The sequence below is a fragment of the Saccopteryx leptura genome, chromosome 6 (genome assembly GCF_036850995.1).
Source record: "Saccopteryx leptura isolate mSacLep1 chromosome 6, mSacLep1_pri_phased_curated, whole genome shotgun sequence".
Taxonomy (NCBI): Eukaryota; Metazoa; Chordata; class Mammalia; order Chiroptera; family Emballonuridae; genus Saccopteryx; species Saccopteryx leptura.
The window spans coordinates 60,694,735-60,709,443 of NC_089508.1; the positions used below are offsets into that span (position 1 = coordinate 60,694,735).

A 14,709-nucleotide genomic window follows, 5' to 3' on the forward strand; every position below is an offset into this window, starting at 1 on the left:
ATGGCATGGCAAACATTTGTTCTTCTCCTTTGAAAGTCTTCTTCCCCTTTAGAGTCTCAGACCCCTTCCCCCTTCTCTTTAAATCAGGATGTTATAATCTTCAGTCGCCTGGCTACACTTTGGGCCTCATATTCTTATGGAGCTCTTGTATGTACAAAATTAAATTTGATTTTCCCGTTAACCTCTCTCGTGCAACTTAATTTGTGTACCAGCCAGAAGAACCTAGAAGGGTAGAGGAGAAAATTTTCCTCCCTGACATGTTCAAATGCTCATCAGTGCCAGTGTATTGCTGACTTAGTGTCAATATGTTTAGTAATATTAATATCTGGAAAGTATATTTTTTTGAAGTACTGTATAATAGGGATTTCTGGTTTTATATATATAATGTATGTATATTCTGGTTTCCCTTATTACAGTAAAGAAAATGATGTTGCAGTTGTTTAAGATAGGAATATTTTTGTTCTGTTCTTGAATTTAGTGATATGTTAAGTTAAATGCTGTGTACAGGGTTTGGAAGCTATAAAATATTTTCTTCCAGAAATACCTTGTAGCAGGTCTTTTGTACCTGTGTAAGAACAGATTCAAAATATATTTCAGAATATGCTTTGAATGAAGGTAAATCCTAATTTCTATCATGATCAGATTATGATCTTTGCTACTTCTCAAATTTGAATAAAATCAGGCATATCAACTGACTTATATGGTGGACTTATAACGAGATTGCTAATGAATCTCCTAGCGTTTTGATTTCTGAAACTGAAAATCTCTTTAGATTTTATTTATTGATTTTACAGAGAGGAGGGGAGGGGATTTTACAGAGAGAGGAGCGGTAAGTATTGAGTCATAATTGCTTCACTTTAGTTGTTCGTTGATTGTTTGTTGTATATTGTATGTTGTACGTTGCCTTGACCGGGTAAGCCCAGAGTCGCGAACTGGTGACTTCAGCATTCCAGGTTGATGCTTTATCCACTGTGCCACCACAGGCCAGGCTGAAACTGAAAATCTTGCATTGAAGATATTCTTTTTAAAAAACTGTTTGAAAATGATAATAGCAGTTATTTCTCTAAGCATGCAATATATTTAATCTGGGTATTGCAGAGTCTGAGTTTCTATCTTTAGTTAAAAGATGAAGTTAATTATAGTATTGCATCAATCTTCAACTTAACTAGGTGACTGACTTTTTGGCAAAATGGTATCTTAGGATGAGTGAAAACTATTCCTCACTATGTAACAGTTTAATGTGAGTATTCCTTACTGGGCAGCTTTTTCTCAGTAAGTGAGTAGGAATCCAGGGTAGTTTGTTTTGTGTTATATCATATGATTATGCTGTTCCCAGTTGTCCCCTGCCAGCCATTCAGAAGGAAAAGAGCATGGAGCACCCTAGCTGGTGTACTTCCCTATTAGATTTCCTCACCTAGGCTAGGTTATGTTACAGCTAGCTTGCACACTAGGCTGGGAAATTTAGTCTGAATTTTACTCAGGATAATGAGTACAAATATTGATCGACTTACGACCTATGCAACTTACAACCATTCAACTTTACGATCACAATCACTAGCCACGACTGCTCGACGTATGGCAGCGCAAGTGTTGCCCAGTTGGGCGTACAACAGTGCGGACCAGCTTCCGGCAGCACTACCATTTCCGGAGTGCACCATTTCAACTGTTATTGCAGACTCAGTACAGCAATTTGTGTTTTATGTCTTGGATATTTTTCATCAAACCCCTCCCAAAATGTCTACCAAGAGGAAATTGTCTTTGCAAATATTAAACCAGTTGGGCCCTGGCCGGTTGGCTCAGTGGTGGAGCGTCGGCCTGGCATGCAGGAGTCCCGGGTTAGATTCCCGGCCAGGGCACACAGGAGAGGCGCCCATCTGCTTCTCCACCCCTCCCCCTCTCCTTCCTCTCTGTCTCTCTCTTCCCCTCTCGCAGCCAAGGCTCCATTGGAGCAAGGTTTGCCCGGGTGCTGAGGATGGCTCTGTGGCCTCTGCCTCAGGCGCTAGAATGGCTCTGATTGCGGCAGAGCGATGCCCCTGATGGGCAGAGTATCGCCCCCTGGTGGGCATGCCGAGTGGATCCCGGTCGGGCACATGTGGGAGTCTGTCTGACTGCCTCCCCGTTTCCAACTTCGGAAAAATACAAAAAATATATATATATTAAACCAGTTGTACTGGTAATGCAATGTTTTACTTAAACCTGATGAATGTAAAAATAAGAAACAAAATGGTGTAGAGATGATACAAATGGCATAAAATGAACAAAGAAAATTATGAAATTATGATATATAACAATAATGAAAGAAAATTATGATAAAATATGACTTAGGATTTTTATAACATCATTTCACAGTACTGTACATATAGCCTACTCAACTTACAACCAAATCATGTTATGACCAGTCTGTAGGAACCAATCGTGGTCGTAAGTTGAGCACTAGCTGTAATCTGTTTGGTCAATGACTGCCAAACTGTGCCAAAAATATAAGTTTTTTTTTAATAAAATCTCTGAACATTAAAAAAGTTATTTTTACTGGTTACATAATTGATATATACCATTAGGAAGGGTTTTGGGAAGATTGTATATTTTGGTAAACAGATAATTTCCCAGCCCCATACACTTTTATATTTTTATTCATTCATTCATTCATTCATTCACTCACTCAGTGGGAGTAGGGGAGGAAGAGAGACAGACTTCCGCATGTGCCTCAACTGGGATCCACCTGGCAAGCCCACTAGGAGGCGATGCTTTGCCCATCTGGGGTGTTGCTCCATTGCTCAGCAACTGAGCTCTTCTTAGCCCCTGAGGTGGAGACCATGAAGCTATTCTCAGCACCTAGGGCCAACTTGCTCCAATCAAGTCATGGCTGCAGGGGGTGAGGGGAGAGAAAGAGAGAGAGAAGTGAGAGGGGGTGGTGTGGAGAAGCAGATGGGTGCTTTTCCTTTGTGTCCTGACCGGGAATTGAACCCAGGGCATCCACACACTGGGTGGACGCTCTACCACTGAGCCAACTGGCCAGAGCCTATTTATTTTTTTATTGGTTGATTTTAGAGAGGCAGAAGAAAGGGTTGGAGACAGAGGGAGAATCTATTTATCTGTATAGTTCCACTCTGTATGTACCCTGACTGGACATTGAACCCTCAACTTTGGTGTTTTGGAATGATGCTCTGAGTGAGCTAACTGGCCAGGGTCCATTTATATATATATATATTTGGTAATAGTGAGGCATGTGTGATAGGGAGTCCAGAATGGTAGACATTTAGGGGATGTTATCTGAAAACAGGCTGTAGTTTAACCATAGGATTTTTCTTTTGAAAAGCTAAGTTAAATAGTTGTTTTTTGTTTTTTTTTAATTTGGGAATGGAGTCGTTGGTGCCCATGTTTTTGTGTTCATGTTCATGTTCATATGTGAGAGATAGCAGTTTGGGTATGGATATTATTAGATAATTTTATGATAAATTAGAACTGTAGTTTAAAATAACTTTTTACATGTTGGAAGATGTCTAATTCAACTCTAAGAATTTTATCAAATGTTGTTAAATACATATATTTCATTGAACTTAAATTGGCATAAGTAAATGGTAAACTAGATTACTGACTTAACTATTATCTTAATAAACAATCTAAAATAAGGCATCACGAACTTATCAATAGAAGAAAAATAAGAACATAACATGCTAATTGAGTCATACGTTAGTTGCTTATCACATTGGAACAGAAATTAAAATAAGCTTCTGAAAATATATTACTTAGTATTATCCATTTTCTATGGCAAATATTTTGTGTATCAGTCTCTGAGAGCATTTTTTACTTATCTGCTTAGTAGCTGCCAGAATCGGCAGAAGGATTCTTCCTCACTCACCTTCTTATCTTGTAAGAAATAAATATATTACTTTTTTATCCATGACTTAAGAGAAAACTAGCCAAAGAATCAGGTCACAATTTTAGTTCTGAATACTAGACTATCCCAATATTGGGTAAAATAGCACAACATAATGGATGTATAAATAATGTCAACTATGAACTTGATTTTATATGATAATTAAAACAAGTAGGAAAATTTCAGAATTCATAAAGTTTGTTAACTGAGTCAAGAACTAGAGTGTGTATGTACACTTGTCTATGAGATTGCCTTTACATTGTGTTCTTGACATGGAGAAACTTCTTTGCTGGTGGTCCAGGCAAGCTAGTTTCCACTAAGAATCTAGGGAGGACTCACTGGGACATTTTCAGGTTAAAATTATAGTAGCAGAAGAAGGTGTGTGATAATACCCCAGATCTACTAAATAATGAGAATTGAGATGAGATAGGGTGTGTTCAGGGTGGTATGGCCGTAGACAAATAATGAGAATTGAAAACCGTGGCATCTTACACTGCAAAACTTGACAGTCTTTGTGGTAGGTTCTTATTAAATATACATATTTTGAATGGTATTGTATTTTCACTTTGATAAAGGGCAATTTTGAAATGGTAAAGTAATAAGTATATTATTTTTCTTGTTCTATCACTTCAGAAAAGTTGTGTTACTTTTTCACTTCAGAATAGTGCAATCTTTTAGTTCTAACTAAATTTGGAAAATTTCAAACTTAAAAAATAGTTGAAAGAATTGTACAAGGAATACATACATCCTTCTCCCAGGTTTACCATTTTTTAACATTTTATACCTTCCCTAACACGCTTTTGGGGAACCATTTGACTGCAGACATCATGAAACATTACTGCTTAAAAATTGAGTATACATCTAAGAATATGTTTATTTTTCTAAATAACTATAATAGTGTTTGACCCCTAAAAAGTGAACATTAATTTAATATCATTTACTATATATTCTATAATAAAATTTCTCCAGTTCTAAATTTTTATTTTTTTCATGTATCATGTCTCTTTTAGTATCTTAACTTCCAGGCTTCCTCAATCCCCAGTTCTCAACATTTTCTGTTTTTTATTTTTATTTTTAGTTTATTTTTATTTTTTATTTTTAAATTTTTTTACAGAGTCAGAGTCAGAGAGAGGGATAGATAGGGACAGATAGACAGGAACGGAGAGAGATGAGAAGCATCAATCATCAGTTTTTCGTTGGGACACCTTAGTTGCTCATTGACTGCTCTCCCATATGTGCCTTGACCGTGGGCCTTCAGCAGACTGAGTAATCCCTTGCTCAAGCCAGCGACCCTAGGTCCAAGCTTTGCTCAAACCAGATGAGCTCGCGCTCAAGCTGGCGACCTTGGGGTCTCGAACCTAGGTCCTCCACATCCCAGCCCGATGCTCTATCCACTGCGCCACCGCCTGGTCAGGTTTTTCTGTTTTTTTAATGGTAGTGTCTTTTTATACATGTCTAGGTCAGTGATTTCTTGGTGTGTCTGATTGTTTATTCGTGATCAGATTCAGGTAACATTTTGGCAAGACTACTGTACCGGTGAAGCTGAATGTTTCTTAACTGCATCACAACAGGAGGCACATAATAGCAAGGTGTCTTACTGCTGGTAATGCTTAATTTGATCACTTGGTAAATGAAATGGTAATCACTATTTATCACTTGGGTGTGAAGTTACCTTTTTCCTTAACAATTATTAAGTAATCTGTGGGGTAATACTTTGAGAGACAATGAATATCCTGTAACCTCAGATCTTTCAGTCGTTTTAGCACCTATTGATAATCCTTACCTACATTAACTTAATATATGGGGTTGTAAAGTGGTAACTTTATTTTATTTTAATTTTTTGTGACTGAGACAGAGAGAGGGACAGATAGGAACAGACAGATAGGAAGGGAGAGAGATGAAAAGCATCAATTCTTTGTTGCAGCACATTAGTCATTCATTTACTACTTTCTCATATGTGCCTTGACCAGAGGGCTCCAGCTGAGCCAGTGACCCCTTGCTCAAGCCAGCAACCTTGAGCTCAAGCCAGTGACCTTAGGCTTCAAGCCAGTGACCTTTGGGCTCAAGCCATGACCATGGGGTCGTGTCTATGATCCCACACTCAAGCCAGCGACTCTGCACTCAAGCTGGTGAGCCCATGGTCAAGCTGGCGACCTCGGGATTTTAAGCTGGGTCTTTAGTGTCCCAGTCTGACGCTCTATCCACTGCGCCACCGCCTGGTCAAGCATAAAATGGTAACTTTTAAGTCTCATTTAGTTTGAATTTATTAATTAGAATTTTGGCTGAAACACAGCTGAGGTCTGGCCTATCATCCTTGCTTTGATGACCTTCTGTCCCTGGCCCATCATCCTTGTTTGGCTCATGTCTAACTGCCTACCACAGATACTCAATAATTTTTATTTTGCTTAAATGGCTAAGGTTTTTTTCTTTCAATAAGAATGATCTTGCCTGTCCAGGCTGTGGTGCAGTGGATAGACTATCATCCTGAGCTGTTGAGGACTCAGGTTCAAAACCCTGAGGTCACAGACTCGCCAGCTTGAGCGCAGGGTTGCTGGCTTGAGCGTGGGATCACAGACTTGACCCCATAGTTGCTGGCTTGAGCCTAAGGGTCACTGGCTTGAAGCCCAAGGTCGCTGGTTTGAGCAGGGGGTCACTGGCTCGGCTGGACACCGCCCCCCTGTCAAGACACATATGAGAAAGCAATCAATGAACAACTAAGGTGCCACAATGAAGAATTGATGCTTCTCATTTCTCTCCCTTTCTGTCTGTCCCTGTCTCTCTTTCTCTCTCTGTCACTCTCTCTATCTCTCACAAAATAAAGAAAAAAAAGATCACCCAGAGACTTGATCTGAGGTGGTGAACACACAATACACAGTGTACAGATAGTGTGTTGTAGAATTATGCACCTGAAACCTGTATAATTTTGTTAAGCTAGTGTTACCACAATAAATTCAATTTAAAAATAAAGAAAACAAAATGGAAAAAAAAGAGAATTTTACAGCTGTTGTGATCTTGACCCCTGATAAAAACTAATTTAAAGTTTAAATCAGAGCTGTTTTATCAGCGTAGGTATGTTATCCATCACTGCTGTCTTTTACTTGCCAGTTTAGATTTGTTCTGTAATATTTAATTTGTATTTTCAATGAAATAGGTTACTAGTGTCCACTTTAGGTTCTAGATTTTTCTTTCTTTTTTTTTTAAAGTTTAATGTTTTGTTTTTAATAAAAAATGGATCTGTCCCCTTTTATTTATTTTTTTAAATTAATTTTAATGGGGTGACATTGATAAATCAGGGTACATATGTTCAGAGAAAACATCTCTAGGTTATTTTGACATTTGATTATACTGCATTCCCATCACCCAAAGTCCAATTCTAGATTTTTCTTTAAAAACTACCTGCAGTGTTTCTAATTATAATTCTGTGGATTACATCTATAAGCTACTTAGCTTTTTTCAGTGCTTCCCCTTTCACCCATGTCTTGGTATTTTATTCTGGCAATTTTCTTAATTATGGTTACTAGATTGAATTATAAAATATGTTCATGAACTAAGAAGAAAGACCTTAACAGTGGAGAAGTTTGTGAACTTTGAGAGAGTGGAGTAAACTTTTAAATGACTAAACTAAATTGAACAGCTGTCCGGAATATAGAACCAATTCAGTTAAGGATAAATTAATCATTGTTTAATTATAAAGGGCGAAAATGGTGATAAATAGTTACTGGTTTATAAAGCATTTGCTTAAAATACATAATGAATAAGTTTAAACTCAGTCTGCTTTTTACTATGCCATTTTGCATGATTCTAGGTCACCTTTATGAGGCCGTGTGGTATTTATTGAAGGAATTCAAGCCAAATATAGCATATTAGCCTAACTGTACTTCAGATTGAAGTGGCTTTGTACTTTGCTGCATAGGAATTTAATGTGTTTGAAGGGAAAGTAAATTACAAAATGAAGTAATATAGTGTTAAGATGCTTTGTATGTCCATGGTGGGAAAGGTTGGGAAAGTTAAATTCAGAATAAACAATGGTTATTGTTCTTTTTTAGAATTCACACATGATTTATATGATAAAGATCTAGGGACTAGTGATATTTTATTGAGGGAGAATTTAGGAACCTACCAAATATGAAAATTAGAGTGGCATAATGCCTTTTCTATTTTACTTATGACGTTAAAATTTTTATTTATAATTTGTAATACCTGAACATCTGACAGTCATGATATTTGTTCTTTGTGTTTTAGACTATCCCCATAAATATGGTCCACAGGGGGGCTGTGCAGATCACTCAGTATTTGAAAGGATGAGGAAGTACCAGATGACAGGTGTAGAGAAAGTAACACAGGTAAGGATTTTAATACTAGGTTGCATTTAAGAAATGGAAATGAACTTTGGGCATGTGTTCCTGCATTAAAAATCTATGTTCTAGAATTTCTGAATGATTTATAACACTGTGGAGAAATATTGGTATTTTTTAATGCTCAGATTGGCCAGTTAACTTGCATATAATAAAAACATGGTGTTAAGGTTTGAGTACAAATCTGTGTGATTCAATAAAATTATACTACATGTCCAAAACATACCCAGTCTTACATGTTTTATCGTAAAATTTAGAAAACATTCAGTCTGGACTTATGTTTTCTAAAAAATGTTAAATATTTGTATTAGTATAAAATTAGACTGGCCAATTTCCTCACTTTTGTCTGGACATCCCAGTTTAACTTTGAAAGTCATGTGACTGTAAGCACACTTGAGATCATTTGTCACCCTAATAATCGCAGTGCTATTGATATTTTAATTGTGAGAGTTTCTGCTATTTGACTAGTGTCCTTTTATTCTTTTTTTGACTCATTTTTTTTCTAGGTGACAGGTTTATAGTTATTCAAAACACAAGTTTGAGATGAAAAAATTTATTTTTATGGTAAAACATTTATCATGTAGTTTAGATAACCTTCCTAAAAGTAGTAGGATAGAGTAATTTTCTTGAGTTACAAATGTAGATTTGTATATTTCTTGATCTGCAACATGACACAAACAATTCTATTTCAGGTGGGTCTTTAAAGTGTAAGTGAGGTTTTATTCTTGCATTCATTGTACAACTATGTGTTGATCTTCTGTGATATGTCAGAGACTGTGCTAGGTTCATAGGAATAATTAAGACAAAAGCTTATCCTCTAAAAGTTTATTGTTTAATTGGAGACACAGAAACAATTGAAGGTAAAGGAGAGAGGAGGATTAAGCATAGGGTGATACTCTATATATAGGTGGAATTATTAACCTCATCTGGGAAGTAATTAAAGACAGTAATCAGAAAACTAAAAGAATAAGCAGGAGTTCGGATGGCCATCAATAGGTGGAAAGACAGGAGGAACAGTATACAGGCATACTATGTTTTATTGCACTTCACAGATGCTGTATTTTACTAAGTGAAGGCAAGACCTACTAGCAAAAGGATTACAACTCACTTTATTGCTGTGCTTACTTTATTGATGGTAGTCTGGAACTGAACCTGTAATGTCTTTGAAGCATGTCTGTAACAAAGGCTAGAGAGATAGTAAGACTAGTAAATAATTTTTAACTCTAGCATGGTATGTAAGATTACAGACTGGGAGGCTCATTAGAAGTTATTGTAGTTATTCACTAGAGGAGTGATCGTGGTTTGTACTAAGGTATCAGCAATGTGGAGAGGACAAGACTACAGGTTACTAGATACAGTAGAGTTTAACAGTGGCTAGATACAATGTTAACATAAAAATAGGTCACATTTCTTCTTTTCCCTCTTTATTTTATTTTTTTTTTAGTGTGAGAGGAGGGGAGATAGGGAGAGAGACTCCTGCATGTGCCCCAACCAGGATACACCTGGCAACCCCATCTGGGGCCAATGTTTGAGTACCGAGCTATTTTTAGTTCCTGAGGCTGATGCACTCTGACCAACTGAGATATTCTCAGTGCCATGGGTCACGCTTGAACCAGTCAAGCCACTGACTGTAAGGGGAAAGAGGAAGAGGGAGGGGAAGAGAAGCAGATGGTCACTTCTCCTGTGTGCCCTGACCAGGAATTGAACTTGGGACATCCATATGCCAGGCTGATGCTCTATTCACTGAGCCATCGGCCAGGCCCAGTCACATTTCTTTATATCTTGCATTGGACTACCAGAAATATGATGAAAGAGAAGACATCATTAACAATAGTATTAAGGATATCATGTATCAAAGCATCAATGTAGCAAAGAATTATAAGATTTATTTAAGGAAAATGATAAAACTCTATAAGATATATTAAAGATTAATTTTAAAAGGGTTATTCACAGGACTTAGATGGATCTAAAATGTTATACAGAAAAGTAAAGACTAAGAAGAAGTAGGGCCCATCTAAAGTTGATGAGCGGGATAGAGGGATTTGCCCTAGAAGATATTAAAACTTTTATAGTAATTGAGAGTATGATATTAGCATAGGGATGAATAAATTAACCAGAGTAGTAGAACTGAGTGCTCAAGAAGAGACCCAGACACATATGAAACTTAATTATATTGTAGAACTAGATTCTCTAATTGGTGAGGAAAATGGAGATGATTGAATAAATGGAGCCAGAAAAAAGTATTTATCCATTTGGAAAAAGATGAAGTTGGATCTCTATCTCTCTTACTATATTTAAAACAAAACAAAACTCCAGATAGATTAAAGTATTAAATGTCTAAAGTAAAAATTTCAAAAGTCTTAGCAGAAAAAAATAAGAAATTTCTGTTTCCAGCTGTATGGAGTAACTGGTATCCAATCAGCTTTCTTACAGAAAACAACTAGAAAACTAAACAAAATATATGAAACAATTGTTTTCAAACATTGGAAACAGACAGTACAGGAATGCAATTCTTGAGAGAGGAGAAATAAATATCTCTATGACTGGAGGCAGAATTTCACAGATAGCATAGGAAGGGATCTCAAGAAGAGCAAGAAGTGCACAGCCCTCTTACTGAGTTGAAGAGACAGGTTCAAGTTCAGGAAGGCAGAGTATGAGAGGAGATAGCTACACAGAAAAAACTCCACGTATCTGCACAAGATGAATACCAAGCTGTACATACACAGAGTGAAATTCTATGAGGAAACTACCAGAGAAAGAAAAGCTACTGTGGAATCAATGTACTATTAGTGGAGATTGCAAGCCATGTTAAGAGTAGGCTAACTTCACCCTGGAGTTAAAGACTAGTGGATACCTGCCTTAACTAAACTGAAAAACCACACTTCAAAAAGATCAAGTTGACTTTCAGGTAAATTAGCTGCCTATCAGAACAAAGCTCAATAATAACTGGTTGAAAGCGTATACAGAATGCAGATACTCAATAATGTAACATTCACAATGTCCAGCATTCACAAAACATTACTGGATGATAAGAATTTTAAAAATGTGATCCATAATTAGGAGAAAAACCACCTAGATAGAAACAGAACCAGAATTTCAGGCATTAGCACAGAAGGACTTTAAAACAACCATTGTAAATATGTTCAGATTTATAAGAAAAACCATGAAAACCAAAGAGGAGACAATAGAAATTATAATAAACAATGAAATATAACTATTAGAACTGAAAGTACATTTTTGGAATTGAAAAATGTAATGGATAGGCTTAAGAGCAAATTAATGACTACAGAAGATAACGTGGGTAAACATGAATAAAGAACAGTAACTCTATAGAAACTATCCAGATCTAAGCACAGAGAGAAAATAATTAGAGTTTTGTGGGGGTTGGGGGGACAGAGGATGCAGAAAAAAATATTGAAATAGTAACGTTTCTAATATTTTTAATTTATGGTCCAAGAAGCTCAGTGAAACCCAGGTAGGATAAACACAAAACCATACTGGGGCATGTTTTAATTAAATTATTAGAAACCACTGAAAATGAGAAAATTCTCAATCAAGAAGATACATTGATACACAGGGGAACAAATGTAAGAAAAACTGCTGGCTTCTCATTATACATTGCAAACTGAGGATTACATAATGACATCATCAAAGTGTTGGGAAGAAACTACCAAACTAGGATTCTATATTTTGTGAAAATAATTTTCAAAAATGAGGGCAAATTAAAGATCGTTTTTACATACACAAAAGCTGAGAGAATTTGTCTGTAAGAGATCTATACTGGAAGAATTGTTAAAGGAAGTTCTTCAGGTAGAAAAAGGATAAGAGATGGAAACACAGATCTTTACAAAGAAGTGAAGGGCATAACGTAGCACATTTGGAATTGTGTCTTAAAATAAAGGACACTTTTTTCTCATTTAAAAATATTATTTAGGCCCTGGCTGGTTGGCTTAGCAGTAGAGCGTCGGCTCAGTGTGTGGAAGTCCTGGGTTTGATTCCCAGCCAGGGCACACAGGAGAACGCCCATCTGCTTCTCCACCCTTCCCCATCTCCTTCTTCTCTGTTTCTCTCTTTCACTCCCGCAGCCAAGGCTCCACTGGAGCAAAGTTGCCCAGGCGCTGAGGATGGCTCCATGACCTCCACCTCAGGTGCTAGATTGGCTCTGGCTGCAATGGAGCAAAGCCCCAGATGGTCAGAGCATCACCCCCTAGTGGGCATGCTGGGTGGGTCCCGGTTGGAGGCATGGGGGGTCTGTCTCTTTGTTTCCCCACTTCTCACTTAAGAAAAATACAAAAAAAAATTTATATATAAAAATAAATTTAGAGATAATTAAAATTTCAGCAGAATACTAAAAACGAACAAAAGAACCCAATAGAAATTTTAGAATTAAAAAATAAAACAAATTAGGCCTGACCTCTGGTGGCGCAGTGGGTAAAGCATCGACTTGGAACACTGAGGTCGCCGGTTCAAAACCTTGGGCTTGCCTGGTCGAGGCACATATGGGAGTTGATGCTTCCTGCTCTTCCTCCCTTCTCTCTCTCTCTCTCCTCTAAAAAAAAAAAAAAAAAAAGAATAAATAAAAAAATAAAAATAAAACAAATTAAGAATTTGGTGGATTTAGACCTAGATGGCATGTCATAAGGAAACAGTGAACTGGTAACAAACAAAAGGATAAAAAATACAGACAAGAGCATAGGAGATATAAGTGATATATTAAAAAGGTCTAATGTGAATACTTGATATCTCAGAAAGGAAAAAATAACAAGTGAAATAGGGTCAATAATGGTGGACAATTTTCCAAATATCATTAGATATTTGGGACAACAAAATTCAGTAAGACCTGTAATTAGAACAGGATAAATATTTTTTAAGTTCTTTTATTTTGTGGTTTTTTTTATATTAAAATTTTTAAAATTGATTTTAGTGAGAGAAGAAGGGAGAGAGAGAGAGAGAGAGAGAGAGAGGAGAGAGACAGGAACATCTGAGCTGTTCCTATATGTGCCTTGACCAGGGATTGAAATAGCAACCTCTGTGCTTCTGGATGATGCTCTCAACCAACAGAGCTATCTGGGTGGGGCTTAGAACAGAATAAATATTTTTTTAATGAAAACAACACCCTAGCACATTATTACAAAAGTCTAAAAACCAAAGATACCCTCTTAAAAACACCAATACAAAAAAGTGCAGTAACTTTCAAAGATGACAGCTCATTTCTCATAACCAGAAGACAGTGGAATGTTTTGAAACAGAGTAACTGCCAATCTAGAATAATGTACTCAGTGAAAATAGGTAAGAGTAAAATTAAGACTAAGAGAATAGTCAAACATTGAGTTGTCAAGGGAGAACAAGTGCGTAAATTTGGAATTGTAGCTTACAATTTAATGCAAATTCTCTATTACTGTGACATCACAATTCATTTAAAATGATGCTTTTAGCTGCCAACAAATGTTTAAGTTCTTGGATTCAGTTGCAGTGGTAATTCTTTAAACCAGTGGTTCTCAAACTTTTTGAAGTTGGGGCACATTTAAAATTTTACAAATAATTGTAGGCACACTGTATACAAATTTCTGAGAAATATGGTATAATAATTAAGTCAGATATTAAAGAAAAAATATAAACTCCAAGCATGCTTTTATGGTAATTAAATGAAATAAATATGACAAAATTAAATTTATTCTGACATTAAAAAACATTTTTATGTTACATTTTTTGAGTTATGCTTTTTAGAATTCATCAAAAAGAGGGGTTAAAAAATTTAAAAAATGACAAAAAAGTAATCTTTTTATATATATAGATACATTCTTAGTAAGATTTAGTAAATTTGGCAGGTGCTGATGTGAATGTGTTAAGTTTTTTCATTCTTGTTTTTATGAGAAACATGAGCCTGATGTGTCCTAGCGATTTCTTCAATGTTTGGGCATATATTTGAAAGGCAAACTCTCATTTCCTCATCAACACATTGAAGAATTCCTCTCCTTTTACTCTAAATTGTGTTGATAGCAGAAAACCCCCACCATATATATCATCTTAACTTTATACCAAAAAAAGGATAGAAGAAACTTGCCTCCAGTCTTTCTGGGGAACATGGGGGGGGGGTACAGCTTAACAGCCTTTTGCAACATAATCAGGAAGTGAGGTGGGGGGTTGGGCAGACTGTAAGCTTACAGCCAATTTCCCACATCTCTGTCCCCCAAAATCTAAACTCCAAAAACACTGTTGTTTTTTTGGTCCCCAACAGGCACATATTTCTCTGGAATACCATAGGGTACACCTGGAAATCTTCTAGGGCACACCAGTGTACCCTGGCGCACACTTTGAGAACCACTGCTTTAAAAAAATACTGAGCATTCAGTTTGCCTGCCAGGTTCATGTTAGGTGATAGAAGTATAGTGAGAAGCAAATACAGATAATGTCTTCTTTCTAGAACTAATGTTCTAGTAGTTAAAGTAATAGATGTTGGGCTGGGGACAGAAATTC

General features: G+C 36.6%; 1 protein-coding gene across 1 annotated transcript in view; it reads left to right on the forward strand.

Moving 5' to 3' along the window:
* The window catches only part of ADAM10 (ADAM metallopeptidase domain 10), a 146,140-nt gene that overhangs the window by 85,545 nt on the left and 45,886 nt on the right, over nt 1-14,709 (forward strand). The window contains exon 5 of the mRNA XM_066341394.1: nt 8,120-8,220. Coding sequence (XP_066197491.1) covers nt 8,120-8,220 — 101 coding nt within the window. The remainder of the gene's footprint in view (nt 1-8,119; nt 8,221-14,709) is intronic.